Raw genomic sequence first — 21,475 nt, 5'->3', positions numbered from 1 at the left:
TCATGCTGTGAACAGCCCGTTCCATCTCTTTTTTTTCTTTTTTTTATACATTTTATCCCCTTTTCTCCCCAATTTTTGTGGTATCCAATCGCTAGTAATTACTATCTTGTCTCATCGCTACAACTCCCGTACGGGCTCGGGAGAGACGAAGGTCGAAAGCCATGCGTCCTCCGAAGCACAACCCAACCAAGCCGCACTGCTTCTTAACACAGCGCGCCTCCAACCCAGAAGCCAGCCGCACCAATGTGTCGGAGGAAACACCGTGCACCTGGCCCCCTTGGTTAGCGCGCACTGCGCCCGGCCCGCCACAGGAGTCGCTGGAGCGCGATGAGACAAGGATATCCCTACCGGCCAAACCCTCCCTAACCCGGACGACGCTAGGCCAATTGTGCGTCGCCCCACGGGCCTCCCGGTCGCGGCAGGCTGCGACAGAGCCTGGGCGCTAACCCAGAGACTCTGGTGGCACAACTAGCGCTGCGATGCAGTGCCCTAGACCACTGCGCCACCCAGGAGGCCAGCCCGTTCCATCTCTTCACAAAGATGCTCTATTGGGTTTGGTCAGCAACAATGTTCAGATACTCTGTGGTGTTCAAACATTGCTCAATTGGTATCAAGGGACCTAACATGTGCCAGGAAAACATTACCCACACCATTACACCCCTGCCACCAGCCTGTACCGTTGACACCAGGCACATGCTTACACAAAATCCTAACTATGCTGTCAGCATGATGCAACAGTAACCGGGATTCGTCAGACCAGACAATGTTTTTCCACTCCTCAATTGTCCAGTGTTGGTTATTGCGTTCCCAATGGAGCTTCCTCTTGTTTTTAGCTGATAGGAGTGGAACCCTGTGTGGTCGTCTGCTGCAATAGCTCATCTGTGACAAGGATCAACAAGGTGTGCGTTCCGAGATGTCGTTCTACACACAACTGTTTTACTTGTCTGTTTGCTGTCCGCCTGTTAGCTTGCACGAGTCTTGCCATTCTCCTTCAACCTCCATCCTCAATGAGTTGTTTTCACCCACAGGATTGTGGCTGACTGGATGTTTTTTGTCGCGCCATTCTCTGTAAAACCTAGACACTGTCGTGCTGAAAGGAGATACTGGATCCGGCGTGCCTTGCTCCGACGATCATACCACCTTCAAAGTCACTTAGGTCACACGTTTTGCCCATTCTAATGTTCGAACAGTAAATTAATGTCTCAATGCCTGTCTGCCAGCTTTATATAGCAATTGACGTGACTCACTGTATAAGTGCGATCCATTTTCATGAACAGAGTGTACCTAATAAACTGTCTGGTGAGTATATGTATGGAAGGTTTCATTCAAATCAAATGGGGTGCTGTCAAAAAGTGATGGAATATAAATGGATTTACCCTGATAGACTGTTTTAATTTCCCATGGAACTTTGAACAATGCAACGGTTGAAGCAAAGCAGAAGCTTTATAAACTTTATTCTTAACTGGAACATGACATTTTGAATTAAAATTAACTTTACTCTATAAAGTATGTTCGACTACTGTGGTCTTCAGTGCAATTAAATCTAAACGGATATTGGAATTAGCCTACGCACCGATCAAACAAAATATAATAATGTTTGTGTGTGTCGCGCAAACTCATTTCTGGGATTATTTATTGTAATGGTACATTTAATGTGAAGTGGTTTCGATGCATATCAGCTTTTTTGATTGAGTTTGCCCCACCAATATTGTCATGTTCAAATCTCAGACCCTGCTCACAGCACAGAGCTGGTGAGGTGAAGGATTGAGGGTGAACCCCACGGATGGTGTGAGGTCCAGATCATCCTCTGTTACTCCAGGAGGAGGAGAGAAACGAAAGCGCTGCAGGAGGGAGGTGAAGAAGAGGAAGAGCTCCATCCTGGCCAGACCCTCCCCCAGACACACCCTACGACCTGCGAGAGAGACCAAAGATACAGAAAATAGCATGAAGTCTGTCCAAAAGGCTACCAGAATTGATCTACTTCTTGCAATTAAATTATGTGTTATATAATGAAGTTAATATACCTGCAGAGAAGGCCATGAAGGCGTCCCTCTTGACAAATCCTCCGTGCTCATTCAGAAAGTGGGAGGGGGTAAAGGTGTGGGGGCTCTCCCATTCGCTATCGTCCTGTAGGACCGATGTCAGTAGAGGAATCACAGACGTCCCCTGCAGTAAGGGTGAAGCATATGACCCCTTATTTTCTGAGTAAAAGTGATGGAACTTGGTTTAATAAATGTGCACACTCAAAAGGAGTGGATTGCAACTGCAGGCAGAAATATATACTTACAGCATGCCCACACTCCAATATTTCACAATAATGTGTTGTGATCTGGATGCCGTCTTTTTGCATCCCCCAAATGTGGAACCTTACCGATATCATGGATGGTGGTTTGAGAACATTCCAAGATTTGAAAGATACATACACATTACCAGGCAACTCCTTTTTTCTATATTTACAACTAAAGTTCACTATACTGGTCTACGGAGTCCCTTGGGAAACCCCAACTACCAAACCATCCAGTGATGGATTTATATACTCCCTCTCCGGCGCTCTAGGTCACCAGGCTGCTCATTATTACACACACACACACCTGTCACCATCATTACGTGCACCAGCACCTGAGACTCACCTGGACGCCATCACCTGCCTGATTACCTTCCATATATTACTCCCTTTGGTTCCTTCCCAGGTGTTATTGTTTCTGTTTCAGTTTCATGTCTGTGCGTTGTTAGTTCTTGTTTTGTATTATGTTTAGTTTATTGATTAAATGATTCACTCCCTGAACTTGTTCACACGTTACAATATAAAAATATGACCTTGGCATCCTGTAATCCCAACCATCAATGTATACAGGTGGGGTGGGAGGCATGGTTTTCAGGTGGGGAAGGAGGATGCGGGCGGGTGGATAGGGACTGAAGGGGGGAATGGATTGGGCTTCTCTTTGTATGCATTTATTTGATTGTTTTTTGAACCTGCAACCTCCCTTCAGAAAAAAGAAGACAATATGAAGTTGGTCACAAAATAAACAGAGATTTGGATATCCAGGTATCTGACCTTTTTGATGAAATATCCCTGGAAGGTGACATCTCGGCTGGTGGTGTGAGGGATGGACATGGGTGCAATGTTGGCCAGTCTCTGGGTCTCATGGATCACTGCATCAGTGTAGGGCAGGTTCTTCCTGTCCTCTACCAAGGGCTGACGACTTCCTATAATCCTGCTGATCTCCTCCTGGACCTGGTCTGAGACAGAAAGGAGGGAGGGTTGGAGTTAATACAGTGAAATGTACACTGGGTATACAAACATTAAAAACACCTGCTCTTTCACTGACAGACTGACCAGGTGAAAGCTATGATCCCTTATTGATGTCTCTTGTTAAATCCACTTCAATCAGTGTAGATGGAGGGGAGGAGACAGGTTAACAAAGGATTTTTAAGCCTTGAGACAATTGAGACTTTATTTAACTAGGCAAGTCAGTTAAGAACAAATTCTTATTTACAATAACGGCCTACCAAAAGGCCTCCTGCGGGGACGGGGGATTAAAAATAAATAACATATAAATATAGGACAACACACCACGACGAGAGAACACAACAGTTTCCCGTGTGTATCAAGAATGGTCCACCACCCAAAGGACATCCAGCCAACTTGACAACTGTGGAAAACATTGGATTCAACATGGGCCAGCATCTCTGTGGAATGCTTTCGACACCTTCTAGAGTCCATGCTCCAACGAATTGAGGCTGTTCTGCAGAAGATGTTCCTAATGTTTTGTACACTCATTTTTATAAACCTGATTTAATGTTTAACCTTCATTAACCAAGCCATCCTTATCTAGTTTCATAATATATTCTTCAATCTGGCTCTTTGCCAATGTTTATAACTTGTAACACCATGAGTGCTTTACTGTTTCATGTCTGTGTGTCACAGGTGGCACATTAATTGTGGAGGACGGGTTCATAGTAATGGCTGAAATGGAATCGAACACATGGTTTCCATATTTTTGATACCACTCCATTCCAGCCATTATTATGACCCGTCCTCCCCTCAGCAGCCTCCTATGGTGTGTGTGTGTGTGTGTGTGTGTGTGTGTGTGTGTGTGTGTGTGTGTGTGTGTGTGTGTGTGTGTGTGTGTGTGTGTGTGTGTGTGTGTGTGTAGCGAGTGTGCGTTATATCAATCCTTACCCTGTATATGGGGGTACTTGGCCATTAGCAGCAGACCCCAGCGCAGGGTTGTCCCGGTGGTGTCGGTACCAGCACTAAACAGGTTACCAACACTAAATACCAGGTTGTCGTCATGGTAGAAAGAATCCATATTGCCAAATTCCTAACAGAACCAAACCCACAGATGACATGAGTTATGTACAGTCAGTCTTCCCTCAAATATTAGCCAAGAGAAACTGGCATGCATAGTATTGATATTAGCCCTCTGATTACAATGGAGATACATGTGTCACGCTGTTCTGGGCAGCTTAACTTGGCCCTTCTTTAAACTGGACAATAATTAAGATAAGATCAAACTAGAGCTTGCTTTGTGGAAGGTGGTGCTTCTACACATGCATTGCTTGCTGTTTTAGTCTGGGTTTCTTTACAGCACTTTGACATCAGCTGATGTAAGAAGGGCTTTAAAAATACATTTGATTGATTGAAAAAAGCAGAGCATCTATTTATCACGGACAGTCCTCTCCGCATCTTTACAATCATTAAATCAATATGTTCTGACCATGAGAGTTTACAATCTAAAATAACACCAAGTAACAGCCACACCATTGATTACCAGATTCAGCTGATGTCCAGAACTTAGGGAATGATTTGTATCAATACAATGCTTAGTTTTGGAGATGTTCAGGACCAGTTTATTACTGGCCACCCATTCTCAAACTGACTGCAGCTCTTTGTTTAGTGTTGCAGTGATTTCACTAGCTGTGATTGCTGACGGGTTGAATCATCAGCAAACATGGACACAGGCTTTGTTTAATGCCAGTGGCAGGTCATACAAATAGAAAAGAGTAGAGGGCTAAGAGAGGTGCCATGCAGTACACCACACTTGACATGTTTAACATTAGAGAAGCTTCCATTAAAGAAAACCCCTTGGGTTCTATTAGATAGATAGCTCTGATTCCACAATATGGCAGAGGTTGAAAAGCCATAACACATAGGATTTTCCAACACGTTATGGTCACTAATATTAAAGGCTGCACTGAAATCTTTTTATTATACATTTCTTTGAACCAATCATCAGTCATTTGTGCCAGTGCATGTCCAGTGGCCTTCTCTATAAGCATGCCGAAAGTCTTCATTTGTTTACAGAGAAATAGCATTGCATTTGGTCAAACACCATTTTTTCCAACAGTTTGCTAAAAGCTGGCAGTGAGCTGATAGGTTGGCTGTTAGAAACAGGCCTGAGGACAAATACTTCTCTGGGCTCAGATTAAAGACATGACAGTTGTCAATGCCAGGAGGTTTGTCATTATTGATCGATAATCATTTCTTCACCTCTCCCACACTAACTTTACAAAATGAAAGAAAAGCATTGTAAGTTTGAATTATGTGTTTTTTTTAATGCATGAATATGATGGCTCACTGTTTTGCTGGCATTTCCCGCCTAAGTTTGCCACCATGCCAATGAAGTTATTAAAATAATTGGCAACATCAAATTGTTGTGATAAATAAGCCATCTGATTCCATTTTAATAGAATTAGTCTTTCTGCCTATAATTTCCTTTTGTTTAACTAGGCAAGTCAGTTAAGAACAAATTCCTATTTACAATGACGGCCTACTGGGGAACAGTGAGTTAACTGCCTTGTTCAGGGGCAGAATGACAGATCTTTACCTGGTCAGCTCAGGGATTCAAACCAGCTACCTTTTAGTTACTGGCTCAATACTCTAACCTCTAGGCTACCTGCCGCCCCAATTTAAAGTACTCCAAAGTCCCCCGTCCCTCATCATTCTTTATATCCTTGATCTTGGCTTCATTATACAGTGTCTACTCTTTGTTGAGTTTAGTCACATTATTTCTCAATTTGCAGTAAGTCAGCCAGACTTATTAGCCACTCCTTTTGCCCCCCATCTCTTTCAACCATACAGTTTTTCAATTCCTCATCAATCCATGGAGCCAGTTTCTTAAAAGGTACATGTTTATCAATAACTAGAAGAAGCAATTTCATAAATGCATCAAGTGCAGCGTCTGGATGTTCCTTATTAATCACATCAGACCAACAAATATTTTTTAACGTCATCCACACAGCAAAATGTTTTTTTTAGGTATTTTTCTTAAAATGTCATTGTTGTTTAAGGGCTTGTAAGTATTCATTTCACTGTTGTATTCGGCGCATGTGACAAATACAAAAGATTTTCAAATCTAATGATATTGTATGATCTCATACACTATTTTAGTCCCATCTTTTAGAAGCTTCGCTTTCCTGGATATAACCACTGGATATTGTGATCACTGCATCCAATGGCTACAGCTTTAGAACAAAGATCTATTAGTACAAATGTAATCAATACAGTGCATGTGGATGATCGTTCCTGTTCTGTTTGTAAACACCCTTGTAGGTTGATTAATGACCTGAACCAGATTACAGTCACTGGTTACAGTGAGAAGCTTCCTCTTCAGCGGAGAGCTTGATGACAACCAGTCAATATTCAGGTCCCCAAGATAGTAGACCTCTCTGTTTATATCACATACACTCTTTTTTTATTTAACTAGGCAAGTCAGTTAAGAACAAATTCTTATTTACAAACTACCCCGGCCAAACCCTAACAATGCTGGCCCATTTGTGCGTCGCCCTATAGGACTCCAATCATGGCCAGTTGTGAGGCAGCCTGGAATCGAACCAGGGTCTGTAGTGACGCCTCTAGCACTGAGATGCAGTGCCTTAGACCTGTGTGCCACTCGGGAGCCCCCATCAAGAAATGGGAGCCCCCATTTTACACACATTATCTAGATAGTGACAGTTAGAACTTGGTGGCCTATAGGAGTTACACTATACTAGGCTTTAGAGGAGGCAGGTGAACCTGCAACCACAACACTTCAATAACACTTGACATGAGATCCTCTCTAAGCATTACAGGGATATGTCTCTGAATACATACAGCAACAACTCCCCCATAGGCATTCCTGTGTCTTCTGTAAATGTTATATCATTGTATTGCTAATGATGTATCAAATGAATTATCTACGTGAGTCTCATAAATGGCTAATATATATCTGATGTTAGCAAGTTATTAATCGTATTAACCTTACTTCTAAGGCTACATATATTAATATGGGCTATTTTTATCAATTTCCTGTGTAGCTTATCAGAGACATAATATGGAAAAGAACAAACAAAGCAAACCAAACAGATAATCAACACAATCTTTTAAATCAGCTTGAGGAACTGTTTTAGTGTTTGAGTCTGAGTTGACATGTGATTCTACTGATACAGAGAACTAGTTAGATCCTCCCTCAGCTGGCATTCAGTCAAACTGGTTGAATCAACATTTTCCACGTCATTTTAATTAAATTATGTTGAATCAACGTCGAATAGATGTTGAATTGACGTCTGTGCCCAGTGGGATGTTAATGTTGGACAACTGAAGTTAGTTGTGTTCTTGGGCAGTAAAGTGAACCACAAGGTGGTGTAATAAGTATTATAAACCCGGCAGTTTGGTCTTGGTAATTTAGACAATATACCCCGAGTGTGACGCAAAATGACTCATTTACTGTTCTAATTATGTTAGTAACAAGTTTATAACACCAGCAAGGCACCTCTGGGTTTTGTGGAATATGGCCAATATACAAGGACTGTATACAGGCACTGCACTTCGCGTCATGCAGTGCCTTAGCTGTGGTAAATTGACCATATACCACACCCCCCTCGGACCTTATTGATTATTCTATTCTGTACAGTTATACTGAGCAATATTAATGCAACACTTTGTTATGAATGAGTGAGATGCAGATTCTGCATGAAGTCTTCATACCTCCAGGGTCTGCTTTCGGACAAGGAACGAGTCCACAAAGCCTCTACACATATGAGGGTTCAGAGTCTCCTTCAGGCCCCTCACCAGCTCTGTCACCTCCATCTTCATATCAGCAATATTCTTTTTCAGACATGTCAGGTTGTTTATCCACGGACCCAACCAGGGAAACATGTTGTACATCTACACAGAGATTCAGGTAGAATAGGCATAGAAAAATATTATATTAATTATTATTAATTATTAATTATAACACACCACAACTATAATTAGATCATTAAATACATAAATTCAATGTGATATACATTTGCATAAATGTGTAATTATTAGTTGTGAGCACCAATGTCGGTTTAATATTTTTACTATTCAGTAAAAAGAACACATTACTTTTCCTGCATACACAAAACCCTTAAACAGACCTTCTCACAGGTTTTAAATTTAGCATATTTAATGAATTGCCTGTTGATGGTCCTATTATATAGGCCTCCCTAACTAACCAGTTTGAATACAATATTATAATACCAGAATATTCACACCTGGCCCAAAGGACAACCTGAAAACAGTTGTCTGAACTTCAAAGAGCCATGGAAGTGAACAGAAAAGTGAACATTAACAGTTGTAATATATTTTATACAAACCGCTACGATATGGAATCACAAAAATGGTACTGATATTGATATCATTTTGTATATCGGTGCCCATCACTAGTGATTATGTAACCATATTATATATAATAATTACAATGATATAATTAATTGTACAAAATATTTTAGCCATTTAGCAGACACTCTTACCCAGAGCGATTCACAGTTAGTGCATTCATCTTAAGATAGCTTGGTGGGACAACCACATATAACAGGCATAGTAAGTACACTTTTCTCAATAAAGGAGTTATCAGCAAAGTCAGAGCTAGAAGGATGGGGGGGGGGGGGTTTATTTAAGATACTTTTGGAGGAGGTAGTGTTTCAGGTGCTTTCAGAAGATGGGTAGGGACTCTGCTGACCTAGCTTCAGGGGGAAGCTGGTTCCCCCATTAGTGTGCCAGGACAGAGAAGAGCTTGGACTGGGCTATGAGGATTTTATTTGATATGTTATACGTATACATCATGAATATTGTATATAATGATATATAATGATTCATAAGCAGCTTAGTAATGGGTTATAAACTGTACAATAATGGTATATAATATATATACCATTATAGTATATACTTACTAGTATATACTTGCACATCAAGTAAAGTATAACTGAGTATGTCCATTTTAATTTGCAAGAATTCATAACAGGTGTTCTGTTTCCTAGTTTTATTGATTGCACTGAGACAGCCATTATTTACTCAGAAAATACAGTAAAAACAAAATGGTCTGAATAAGCAGACTGTACCTGAATTGATGCAGAACCTGTTAGGCGTATACTCTCATTGGCCCTGTCCGCCATGCCTGTGAATAGGGGGTCAGTGTATTCAAACCTGCTGCCATAGACAATGGCCGAGATTATGTTGGAGACGGCATAAAGCACAGGCTGTGCTGTGTCAAATGCCTTACCTGTAATAGACAAAACATCTAATTAATTACAAAATAAGATTTCCAGAACCCACACAATCACTTAGCAAGCCAATTAGCTATTTACTAATAATGTGGTTAAAAATAGCCTGATTTTTAACCAGGCAATTAAGCCTAGGCAACCCTTATAAATACATCATACTACTTCTACTACTAGCGTAGAGATACTGATTCTCTTACCCTCATGTTTTTCCAACACTTCAATCAGGTAGGGGATTTCCTCTAAGATTTTCTCCTCACTCCCTTTCTTGCCCATCCCAAAGTCTCTCAGGTTTGTCAGGGCAAAGCGCCTCATCTCTTTCCATGAGTCTCCATTGGCAAACAGAATCCCTGTAGAGAACGTAGTTTGTTTCCATGACAATTCAAAATGAAATATGAATAAATAACTTATATTTACTATAATATGCCATTTAATAATGTGCATGTACATATATATATATATAATCTGCCAAATTATCTCTGCATCCTTTCTGGTCATGATCATCTGTAACTATTTTCGACATTTATATTATTTGCAGAGGATTAGAGTCAGAACATTTGATGAATTGTGGAAACTGATCTGATCTCTGCATTCACCATTCTAGCCTGATCTCTGCATTCACCATTCTAGCCTGATCTCTGCATTCACCATTCTAGCCTGATCTCTGCATTCACCATTCTAGCCTGATCTCTGCATTCACCATTCTAGCCTGATCTCTGCATTCACCATTCTAGCCTGATCTCTGCATTCACCATTCTAGTCTGATCTCTGCATTCACCATTCTAGTCTGATCTCTGCATTCACCATTCTAGCCTGATCTCTGCATTCACCATTCTAGCCTGATCTCTGCATTCACCATTCTAGCCTGATCTCTGCATTCACCATTCTAGCCTGATCTCTGCATTCACCATTCTAGCCTGATCTCTGCATTCACCATTCTAGCCTGATCTCTGCATTCACCATTCTAGCCTGATCTCTGCATTCACCATTCTAGTCTCAAATGTCAGAAATGAGTGGTATTATTCAAAATGAACTTGTCAGCTATTGGATCACTTTCAACCAATCAGAGGACAGCCTAATTCAAACACAGTATTTGGCAACATTGGTTGTTGTCCTAAACTCAACCACTGTTTCTGCGAGGGCACTGATTGGACCAGACATTTTCTGGCTTATTCCAAACGCCAATCTATTGGATAAAGGGCAGGCTAGAATGCAGCAATCAGACTTGTTCCACCAGGCTAGAATAAGACTTTCAACAGATTGTAATGCATTTCATATCCAACTCATCTCAAAGTGTCTGAAATTGATTGTGTAGCTCAATAAAGTTTATTTAAAGTAACTGTTAGGTGATAATAATTTGTTAACTCATACCCACAATGTTGTTGACTCATCCTATGCTCATATTTGTGGCCAACACATACATTGGAGAACAAACGCATGGATTGCTGTTTTAGCTCGTTCATAGACTGCTTACAGATGAAGGAAATCAATAAGACAGGTTGTAATTTGGGTGAACTATCCCTTTAATAATGGGACATAGCCAGCATAAGAGTCAAATATCATTACCATGTCCTTGGTTGAAATCATAGAACACAGGCGTGATGTCCCTGTCCCCAAAGTCCTCTGCCTGGTTGACCAGCGCCTGCTTGACCATCTTGTATCCTGCCAGAACAACCACTTTCTTGGGTCCGAAGTGAACCGTGAAGATGGAACCATATTTCTTGGAGAGCTGGACAGATAAAGTACACATAAAAGTACACCATAGACTCAGTTGTGTCTCGTAATGATATACAGTGGGGAGAACAAGTATTTGATACACTGCCGATTTTGCAGGTTTTCCTACTTACAAAGCATGTAGAGGTCTGTAATTTTTATCATAGGTACACTTCAACTGTGAGAGACGGAATCTAAAACAAAAATCCAGAAAATCACATTGTATAATTTTTAAGTAATTAATTAGCATTTTATTGCATGACATAAGTATTTGATCACCTACCAACCAGTAAGAATTCCGTCTCTCACAGACCTGTTAGTTTTTCTTTTAGAAGCCCTCCTGTTCTCCACTCATTACCTGTATTAACTGCACCTGTTTGAACTCGTTACCTGTATAAAAGACACCTGTCCACACACTCAATCAAACAGACTCCAACCTCTCCACAATGGCCAAGACCAGAGAGCTGTGTAAGGACATCAGGGATAAAATTGTAGACCTGCACAAGGCTGGGATGGGCTACAGGACAATAGGCAAGCAGCTTGGTGAGAAGGCAACAACTGTTGGCGCAATTATTAGAAAATGGAAGAAGTTCAAGATGACGGTCAATCACCCTCGGTCTGGGGCTCCATGCAAGATCTCACCTCGTGGGGCATAAATTATCATGAGGAAGGTGAGGGATCAGCCCAGAACTACACGGCAGGACCTGGTCAATGACCTGAAGAGAGCTAGGACCACAGTCTCAAAGAAAACCATTAGTAACACACTACGCCGTCATGGATTAAAATCATGCAGTGCATGCAAGGTCCCCCTGCTCAAGCCAGCGCATGTCCAGGCCCGTCTGAAGTTTGCCAATGACCATCTGGATGATCCAGAGGAGGAATGGGAGAAGGTCATGTGGTCTGATGAGACAAAAATAGAGCTTTTTGGTCTAAACTCCACTCACCGTGTTTGGAGGAAGAAGGATGAGTACAACCCCAAGAACACCATCCCAACCGTGAAGCATGGAGGTGGAAACATCATTCTTTGGGGATGCTTTTCTGCAAAGGGGACAGGACGACTGCACCGTATTGAGGGGAGGATGGATGGGGCCATGTATCGCGAGATCTTGGCCAACAACCTCCTTCCCTCAGTAAGAGCATTGAAGATGGGTCGTGGCTGGGTCTTCCAGCATGACAACGACCCGAAACACACAGCCAGGGCAACTAAGGAGTGGCTCCGTAAGAAGCATCTCAAGGTCCTGGAGTGGCCTAGCCAGTCTCCAGACCTGAACCCAATAGAAAATCTTTGGAGGGAGCTGAAAGTCCGTATTGCCCAGCAACAGCCCCGAAACCTGAAGGATCTGGAGAAGGTCTGTATGGAGGAGTGGGCCAAAATCCCTGCTGCAGTGTGTGCAAACCTGGTCAAGAACTACAGGAAACGTATGATCTCTGTAATTGCAAACAAAGGTTTCTGTACCAAATATTAAGTTCTGCTTTTCTGATGTATCAAATACTTATGTCATGCAATAAAATGCAAATGAATTACTTAAAAATCATACAATGTGATTTTCTGGATTTTTATTTTAGATTCCGTCTCTCACAGTTGAAGTGTACCTATGATACAAATGACAGACCTCTACATGCTTTGTAAGTAGGAAAACCTGCAAAATCGGCAGTGTATCAAATACTTGTTCTCCCCACTTTATGACTAAGCACAAAACTGAACATCACATACAGCTTGTTTAATATGTTTCAGTCAAGAAATAGCATGAAGACAGTGGTTTACACTTGATGTCAGACCTAGGTTCAAATACCAGTCAATGTAACTTAATTATTAACAAAATTAGTATTTAGACAAAGTTTTTTACTGGAAATACATTTGGAAAGTATTGGTGTCAAGCTCCCGCTCCCATCGTAACCGGTCTACTAACCACTGGTCCTGGCAACTCATCTTTATGCACACCTGGCAACCATCATTATGCACACCTGGCAACCATCATTATGCACACCTGGCAACCATCATTATGCACACATGGCAACCATCATTATGCACACATGGCAACCATCATTATGCACACATGGCAACCATCATTACGCACACCTGCGACTCATCAGTCACACCTGGGCTTCATTACTCCCTTGATTACCTCCTCTTTATATAGCACTCTTTTGTTATCAGTCATCAGGTAGTATTGTTTATGTTTCCATGTCAGAGGCATTAACTGCACCTATGTTACAATTGGCATGTATTTACAACTACTTGTTTTTATATTCAAAGTAGTTGTTTTTGGCTGTATATTAGAAAATAGTCAAACACAAACATGTCATATTTAAGTACACTATGTATTTGAACCCAGGTCTGTTTTAACAAGATCCCTGAAGGGATATTCCTGGGGTGCATCTCGGGCGCTGAAGTCGTGGATGTGGATTATGGCAGCCCCCCCACACCTCTCTGATTCAGAGGGTTGTGTTAAAGGCAGAAGACACATTTCAGTTGAATGTGTTGTTGTATAAATGACTAGGTATCCCCCTTTACTTTCAATATTCTAAAGTGGCCTCATCTCTTTCCTTCCAACACATTGGTCACTGTCACAAAGTATTTTGTCCATAGCCTGGTCCCAACAAAAACCATCTGGGACCAGGTTACTTGGACAGGACATATCTATTGAAATACATTACAGAATAGAACATTAAACAACCTTAACCAGGTAAAAGCATGTACAATGTGCCAGAGTTCATTCGTCAGTTTGCTTACTGAACTTTTCAAACCTGGTGAAATAGCAAAAAAAACAATATAAGTGAGATAAAACAGATCAAATCAACCTCAACATGTTTTGTTTTGAAAGCAACGGATGACTTCATCTCACCTCGCAGAGAGTGCAGTAGGGCTTCTTGAGGTCCAGCTGGAGCATGTTACCAAGCAGGGGCAGCGGCCTGGGTCCTGGAGGCGCCTTCCCCTGTTCCTCAGAGTTGGAACCAGAGTAGAGGAGGTAGAGGACCAGCAGAAACAGCACAGTAGCCAGCAGTGTCACCGTGCTTGATGTCTGTAGAAGACCTTCTATAAGAGACATCTTCAAACTGAGCTCATACACCTTATACTGGGCTGAAAATACAACACACTAATGTTCCGTTATGGAACAAGTGTTTGTGCTCAGAGAACTTCCACGACAACAGATCTCCAAGGAATGCTATTTGTATAACCTCCCCACCCTATTGGAGCAAGATGAGAAGAGGGAGGGTACAACCTCAGAGGAGGAGCTAAACAATGCAACTCCTGCAGGTCTGTCTACATATCATAGAATTGTGAAACTCACATGATCTCACCTGCAGGTCATTGACAAACTCTCCATATGATTTGTTTCCTGGTCTTTCCAAAAAAGGTAATACATCGAAAGGCGTGTATAGGCCCGGCGAAATGGAATTAGGCTGATAGACCAGATTAACACAAACGTTATTCCATCACCAAATGGATGGTGAGGGTTACATAGATAGAATGAGGTTAAATCTAATCATATTTGGTATTTGACTGTGTTACTAAAGATCTTCAGAAATCCCCCTCTGTTGTCTATATACTTTGAAAACTCTATAAATATCATATAAAAAAGATAATAAATTACTGATTGACATATATTTACATCTCCGATCATATATAATAACTTTTTAGACACTTGAAGGTGTTCCACATGTTATGTTTTATTTGTTTAGTGTGAGTCAATGATGGTCAGGTAAATGGTCTGGTAAAACTATCTGCAGTGCAGACAGTGGTAGAAAGAACAGGTCAGGCTGGATCCCAATAATCCCTCTGCCACTTGAGGTTACAAAGGTCAGTTTACACATTCCAAAGACAGAATACATTTCCAATCTCTGTAAAAGTCTGAAAACATCTTCTTGAATAGAGGGAAGCATAACTAACAGAAGTCACCTTAGCCCTGCATATACAGATACTTCATTAAAATGCAATATTTAAAAAATATGCTTTTTCATCATAGTCCTATATTTGTATATCATGTGTAGTCTAAGCCAGAAGTCAACCCACGATTGAATTTGCTCCCAAAAAGGTTTTTTGTCATTTCTTTTTTAAGATTTTCAAAGATTTGAGTGGAAATCTGGTGCCCCACCCTCCCACTCTCGATGGGTTAGTATGTCTCATCTCTCCTTTAAATTGATCAAATGAGGTTCACTACCCATGGTGCTACTGACAAATCTACAAAGGTATGGCAGCCTTTCAATTCATTTGTAATCAGATCCACATCTCTGGCTTTTGAGTGACTATAGATTATTTAGGTTAGGAACCTAAAGGTGTACACTCAAATCTATAGGTGAATGAGATAAACGCTTTCTTTACACAGCTAATCAGAGAAGTATTTGTGAGATTGTGGTTGTGAGAAAAAAGACACATGGGTCTGTACGACCATGTGTTTGCCCTGCCCTACAGCCACATCACCTCTGACATCTGCCTTTAACAAAATGGATCACTGCTAGGCTAAGAGGGAAATGGGGGGGGGGGGAGAAATGGCATAGAGGAGGTGTGTTACTTTTTGGAACAGTATTTTCGCTCACGGGTACATTAGATCAACCCCAGAAGCCTTTGCAAGGGTTAATTATATATTTTGATATCTATATGAGCAAGGCATATGATAGCGGTTTATCCTTGCTGTTAACCTACACTATATATTACATGACTGTTCCTGTAAGCACAAAACTCTCTCACAGATCTTCTCAAAGGCTCTCAATTTACTTCATTGTCTGCTGATGGTTGATATTCAAACTAGTTAGGTAGGTTTAGAATCCAAGAGCATTCACACCTGAGTAAAGCCAGCGTGTCTATGTATGCGGGTGACTCAACACTGTACACATCAGCTGCTAAAAGTGTGTGAAATTACTGCAGCATTTAACCCATAAGAGTCTAAGCCCTGCCTAAGCCCTGCCTAAGCCATATGGAATTATTTTAAGAATGTCATACCAAGGATCATTTAGCTATTTGATTTAGAATTTTAAGACCCCTTTTTAGTGGACTTTACTGCTATAAGCCCATACAAATGCATTGAATAACAGATTCACAACATGGAACAACAGATAGTCCCTCCAAAAATCTACAGGAAGTTTGTTCTGAAGTGTCTGTCCTATATCTGAGAGATATAAGAAAGATCAAGAAACATATACACTAACGGTCAAAAGTTTTAGAACACCTACTCATTCAAGGGTTTCTCTTTATTTTTACAATTTTCTACATTGTAAAATAATAGTGAAGACATTTAAACTATGAAATAACGCATATGGAATCATGTAGTAACCAAAAAAGTGTTAAACAAATCAAAATATATATTATATTTGAGATTCCTCAAAGTAGCCACCCTTTGCCTAAACCCTGTCTAAGCTGGGGGGGGGGGGGGGGGGGGTTGTTTGATCTGTCTTATATCTGAGAGATATAATAAAGATATACAGTGCCTTCAGAAAGTATTCATACCCTTGACTTATTCCACATTTTGTTGTGTCACAGCCTGAATTCAACATTTATTAGATTTGTTTTCTTACCCATCTACACACAATACGTCACAATGATATTAGAAATGTTTCAAATTGATTGAAAATGAAATATAGAAATATCGAATTTACATACAGTTGAAGTCGGAAGTTTACATACACTTAGGTTGGAGTCATTAAAATTCGTTTTTCAACCACTCCACAAATTTCTGAACAAACTATAGTTTGGGCAAATCGGTTAGGACATCTACTTTGTGCATGACTGAAGTAATTTTTCCAACAATTGTTTACAGACAGATTATTTCACAATTCCAGAAAATTATGTCATGGCTTTAGAAGCTTCTGATAGGCTAATGGACATAATTTGAGTCAATTGGAGGTGTATCTGTGGATGTATTTTAAGGCCTACCTTCAAACTCAGTGCCTCTTTGCTTGACATCATGGGAAAATCAAAAGAAATCAGCCAAGACCTCAGAAAAAAAATTGTAGACCTCCACAAGTCTGGTTCATCCTTGGGAGCAATTTCCAAACGCCTGAAGTTACCACATTCATCTGTACAAACAATAGTACGCAAGTATAAACACCATGGGACCACGCAGCCATCATACCGCTCAGGAAGGAGACGCGTTCTGTCTCCTAGAGAACGTACTTTGGTGCGAAAAGTGCAAATCAATCCCAGAACAACAGCAAATGACCTTGTGAAGATGCTGGAGGAAATAGGTACAAAAGTATCTATATCCACAGTAAAACGAGTCCTATATCAACATAACCTGAAAGGCCGCTCAGCAAGGAAGAAGCCACTGCTCCAAAACCGCCATAAAAAAAGACAGACTACGGTTTGCAACTGCACATGAGGACAAAGATTGTACTTTTTGGAGAAAAGTCCTCTGGTCTGATGAAACAAAAATAGAACTGTTTGGCCATAATGACCATCATCATGTTTGGACGAAAAAGGGGGAGGCTTGCAAGCCGAAGAACACCATCCCAACCGTGAAGAACGGGGGTGGCAGCATCATGTTGTGGGGGTGCTTTGCTGCAGGAGGGACTGGTGGACTTCACAAAATAGATGGCATCATGAGGCAGGAAATGATGTGGATATATTGAAGCAACTTCTCAAGACATCAGTCAGGAAGTTAAAGCTTGGTCGCAAATGTGTCTTCCAAATGGACAATGACCCCAAGCATACTTCCAAAGTTGTGGCAAAATGGCTTAAGGACAACAAAGTCAAGGTATTGGAGTGGCCATCACAAAGCCCTGACCTCAATCCTATAGAACATTTGTGGGCAGAACTGAAAAAGCGTGTGCAAGCAAGGAGGCCTACAACCCTGACTCAGTTACACCATCTCTGTCAGGAGGAACGGGCCAAAATTCACCCAACTTATTGTGGGAAGCTTGTGGAAGGCTACCCAAAATGTTTGACCCAAGTTAAACAATTTAAAGGCAATGCTACCAAATACTAATTGAGTGTATGTAAACTTCAGCTGTAACTATTCACACCCCTGAGTCAATACTTTGTAGAAGCACCTTTGGCAGCGATTACAGCTGTCAGTCTTTCTGGGTAAGACTCTAAGGGCTTTCCACGCCTGGATTGTACATCATTAACACATTATTCATTCGAAAAATTATTAAACTCTGTCAAATTGGTTGTTGTTCATTGCTAGACAACCATTTTCAGGTCTTGCCATAGATTTTCAAGTAGATATAAGTAAAAAATGTAACTCGTCCACATGAACATTCACTATCTTCTTGGTAAGGAACTCCAGTTTAGATTTGGCCTTGTGTTTTAGGTTATTGTTCTGCTGAAAGGGGAATTCATCTCCCAGTGTTAAGTGGAAAGCAGACTGAACCAGATTTTCCTTTAGGATTTCTCCTTTGCTTAGTTCTATTCCGTTTCTTTTCTATCCTGAATTACTCCCCAGTCCTTAACGATTAAAAGCATACCCATAACATGATACAGCCACCACTATGCTTGAAAATATGTAAAGGAAAGGGGAAAGGGGGATACCTAGTCAGTTGTACAATTGAATGGCCCGTGGAAAAGTGAGAGTGGTACTCAGTAATGTGTTGTATTGTATTTGCCGCAAACATGCAGTATTACTTTAGTGCCTTGTTGCAAACAGGATGTATGTTTTGGAATATTTTTTATTCTGAACAGGTTTTCTTCTTTTCACTCTGTCAATTAGGTTAGTATTGTGGAGTAACTACCATATTATTGATCCATCCTCAGTTTTCTCATAGTCAGTCATTAAACTCTGTAACTGTTTTAAAGTCACCATTGGCCTCATGGTGAAATCTCTGAGTGGTTTCCTTCCAATCCGGCAACTGAGTTAGGAAGGAAGTGTGTATCTTTGTTGTTACTGGGTGTATTGATACACATCCAAAGTGTAATTCCTAACGTCATGATGCTCAAAGGGGTATTCAAAATCTGCTTTTTTTTACCCATCTACCAATAGGTGCCCTTCTCTGTGAGGCATTGGAAAACCTCCCTGGTCTTTGTGGTTGAATCTGTGTTTAAAATTCACTGCTCGATTGAGGGACCTTACAGATAATTGTATGTCTGGGGTACAGAGATGAGGTAGTCATTAAAAACTCATGTTAAACACAGAGTGAGTCCATGGAACTTATTAGGTGACTTGTTAAGCAAGTTTTACTCATTAACTTATTTAATTTTAATTTAAGCTTGTCATAACAAAGGGGTTGAATAGTTACTAACTCAAGACATTTCAGCTTTCCATTTTAAATGAATTAGTAAAAAAATAATTCCATGTTGACATTATGGGGTATTGTGTGCAGGCCAGTGACAAAAACTCTCACTTGAATTCATTTTAAATTCAGGCTGTAACACAACAATGTGGATCAAGTCAAGGGGTGAGAATACTTTCTGAAGGCACTCTACTTCCATTCATTTTTCAGCTAGTACCGGGGGACCGTTAGATGAGTCTTGTGAGGCCTGTGAGCGTCCTGAAGCAAAACAACCGACGTGCAGTACCAGTCAAAAGTTTGGACACACCTACTCATTCAAGGGTTTTTCTTTATTTTTACTATTTTCTACATTGTAGAATAATAGTGAAGACATCAAAACTATGAAATAACACATATGGAATAATGTAGTAACCAAAAAAGTGTTAAACAAATCCAAATATATATTATCAGGAAGGAGAGTGATGGAGTGCTCCATCAGATGACCTGGCCTCCACAATCACCTGACCTCAACCCAATTGAGATTGTTTGGGATGACCGCAGTGTGAATGAAAAGTAGCCAACAAGTGCTCAGCATACATGGGAACTCATTCAAGACGGTTGGAAAAGCATTCCAGGTGAAGCTGGTTGAGAGAATGACAAGAGTGTGCAAAGCTGTCATCAAGGTAAAGGATGGCTTCTTTGAAGAATATCAAATATAAAATATTTTGATTTCTTTAACACTTTTGGTTACTACATGATTCCATATGCATTATTTCATAATGTTGATGTCTTCACTATTATTCTACAATGTAGAAAATAGTACAAATAAAGAAAAAACCTTGAATTGGTAAGTGGGTCCAAACTTTTGACTGGTACATATATTGTAAGGGTGCGTGCTGGTGGCAAGGAAGTCAGGCGCAGGAGATCGAACTTGGTATAAACGGAGCAGTTAAATAAGTGCTCAAAAACTCAGAAAACCAAAATATACAAAATAATACAAGTGGCTACAAAACCCGTCGCACACCAGAACATATCTTACACAATGCTTACAAAAAAACAATCACTGACAAGGGTTAAATACACAACATGTAATTGATGTAATTGGAACCAGGTGTGATACAAGACAAGACAAAACCAAAGGAAAATGAAAAGTGGATCAGCGATGGCTAGAAGGTCGGTGACTTTGACCGCCGAACGCCGCCCGAACAAGGAGAGGGACCAACTTCAGCAGAAGTCGTGACACATATATATATTTTACATATATACACACTGTGCCTATAGAAAGTATTCAGGCCCCTTGACTTTTTCCACATTTTGTTAGGTTACAGCCACAAAAATGTATTAAATTGTTTTTTCCCCCTTATCTACACACAATACCCCACAATGACAAAGCCCAATTTTTTTTTCTTCATTATTTTAGCAAATTTATTACAAACAAAAAACGGAAATATACAATTTACGTAAGTATTCAGACCCTTTACTCAGTACTTTGTTGAAGCACCTTTGGCAGACATTACAGCTTCGAGTCTTTTTGGGTATGACGCTACAAGCTTGGCACACCTGTATTGGGGAGTTATTCCCATTCTTCTCTGCTGATCCTCTCAAGCTCTGTCAGGTTGGATGGGAGCGTTGCTGCACAGCTATTTTCAGGTCTCTCCAGAGATGTTTGATCGGGTTCAAGTCTGGGCTCTGGCTGGGCCACTCAAGGACATTCAGAGACCTGTCCCGAAGCCACTCCTGCGTTGTCTTGGCTGTGTGCTTAGGGTCGTTGTCCTGTTGGAAGGTGAACCTTCGCCCCAGTCTGAGGTCCTGAGCGCTCTGGAGCAGGTTTTCATCAAGGATCTCTCAGTACTTTGCTCCGTTCATCTTTTCCTCGATCCTGACTAGTCTCCCAGTCCCTGCCGCTGAAAAACATCCCCACAGCATGATGCTGCCACCACCATGCTTCACCGTGGGGATAGTGCCAGGTTTCCTCCAGACGTATCGCTTGGCATTCAGGGAAAATATCTTGATTTCATCAGACCAGATAATCTTGTTTCTCATGGTCTGAGAGTCATAGGTACCTTTTGGCAAACTCCAAGTGGGCTGTCATGTGCCTTTTACTGAGGAG

At 40.9% G+C, this 21,475-nt stretch overlaps 1 protein-coding gene across 1 annotated transcript; it reads right to left on the bottom strand.

Annotated features, from left to right (window-relative positions):
• Nucleotides 1–1,436: 1,436 nt before the first annotated feature.
• On the bottom strand, nt 1,437–14,300 carry LOC120044841 (cytochrome P450 2K1-like). Its single transcript, XM_038989527.1, has 9 exons — nt 14,067–14,300; nt 11,074–11,236; nt 9,708–9,857; nt 9,349–9,509; nt 7,970–8,149; nt 4,184–4,325; nt 3,056–3,240; nt 2,025–2,166; nt 1,437–1,912 (listed from the first exon to the last, which is right to left on the bottom strand). The coding sequence occupies exons 1-9, from the start codon at nt 14,268–14,270 to the stop codon at nt 1,725–1,727; spliced, it is 1,515 nt and encodes a 504-aa protein (XP_038845455.1). The 5' UTR covers nt 14,271–14,300; the 3' UTR covers nt 1,437–1,724.
• Nucleotides 14,301–21,475: the final 7,175 nt, after the last annotated feature.

The sequence above is a fragment of the Salvelinus namaycush genome, chromosome 3 (assembly GCF_016432855.1).
Source record: "Salvelinus namaycush isolate Seneca chromosome 3, SaNama_1.0, whole genome shotgun sequence".
Lineage (NCBI taxonomy): Eukaryota > Metazoa > Chordata > Actinopteri > Salmoniformes > Salmonidae > Salvelinus > Salvelinus namaycush.
Note: the sequence above shows the minus strand (reverse complement) of the source record. Positions and strands in the feature narration are given on the sequence as shown.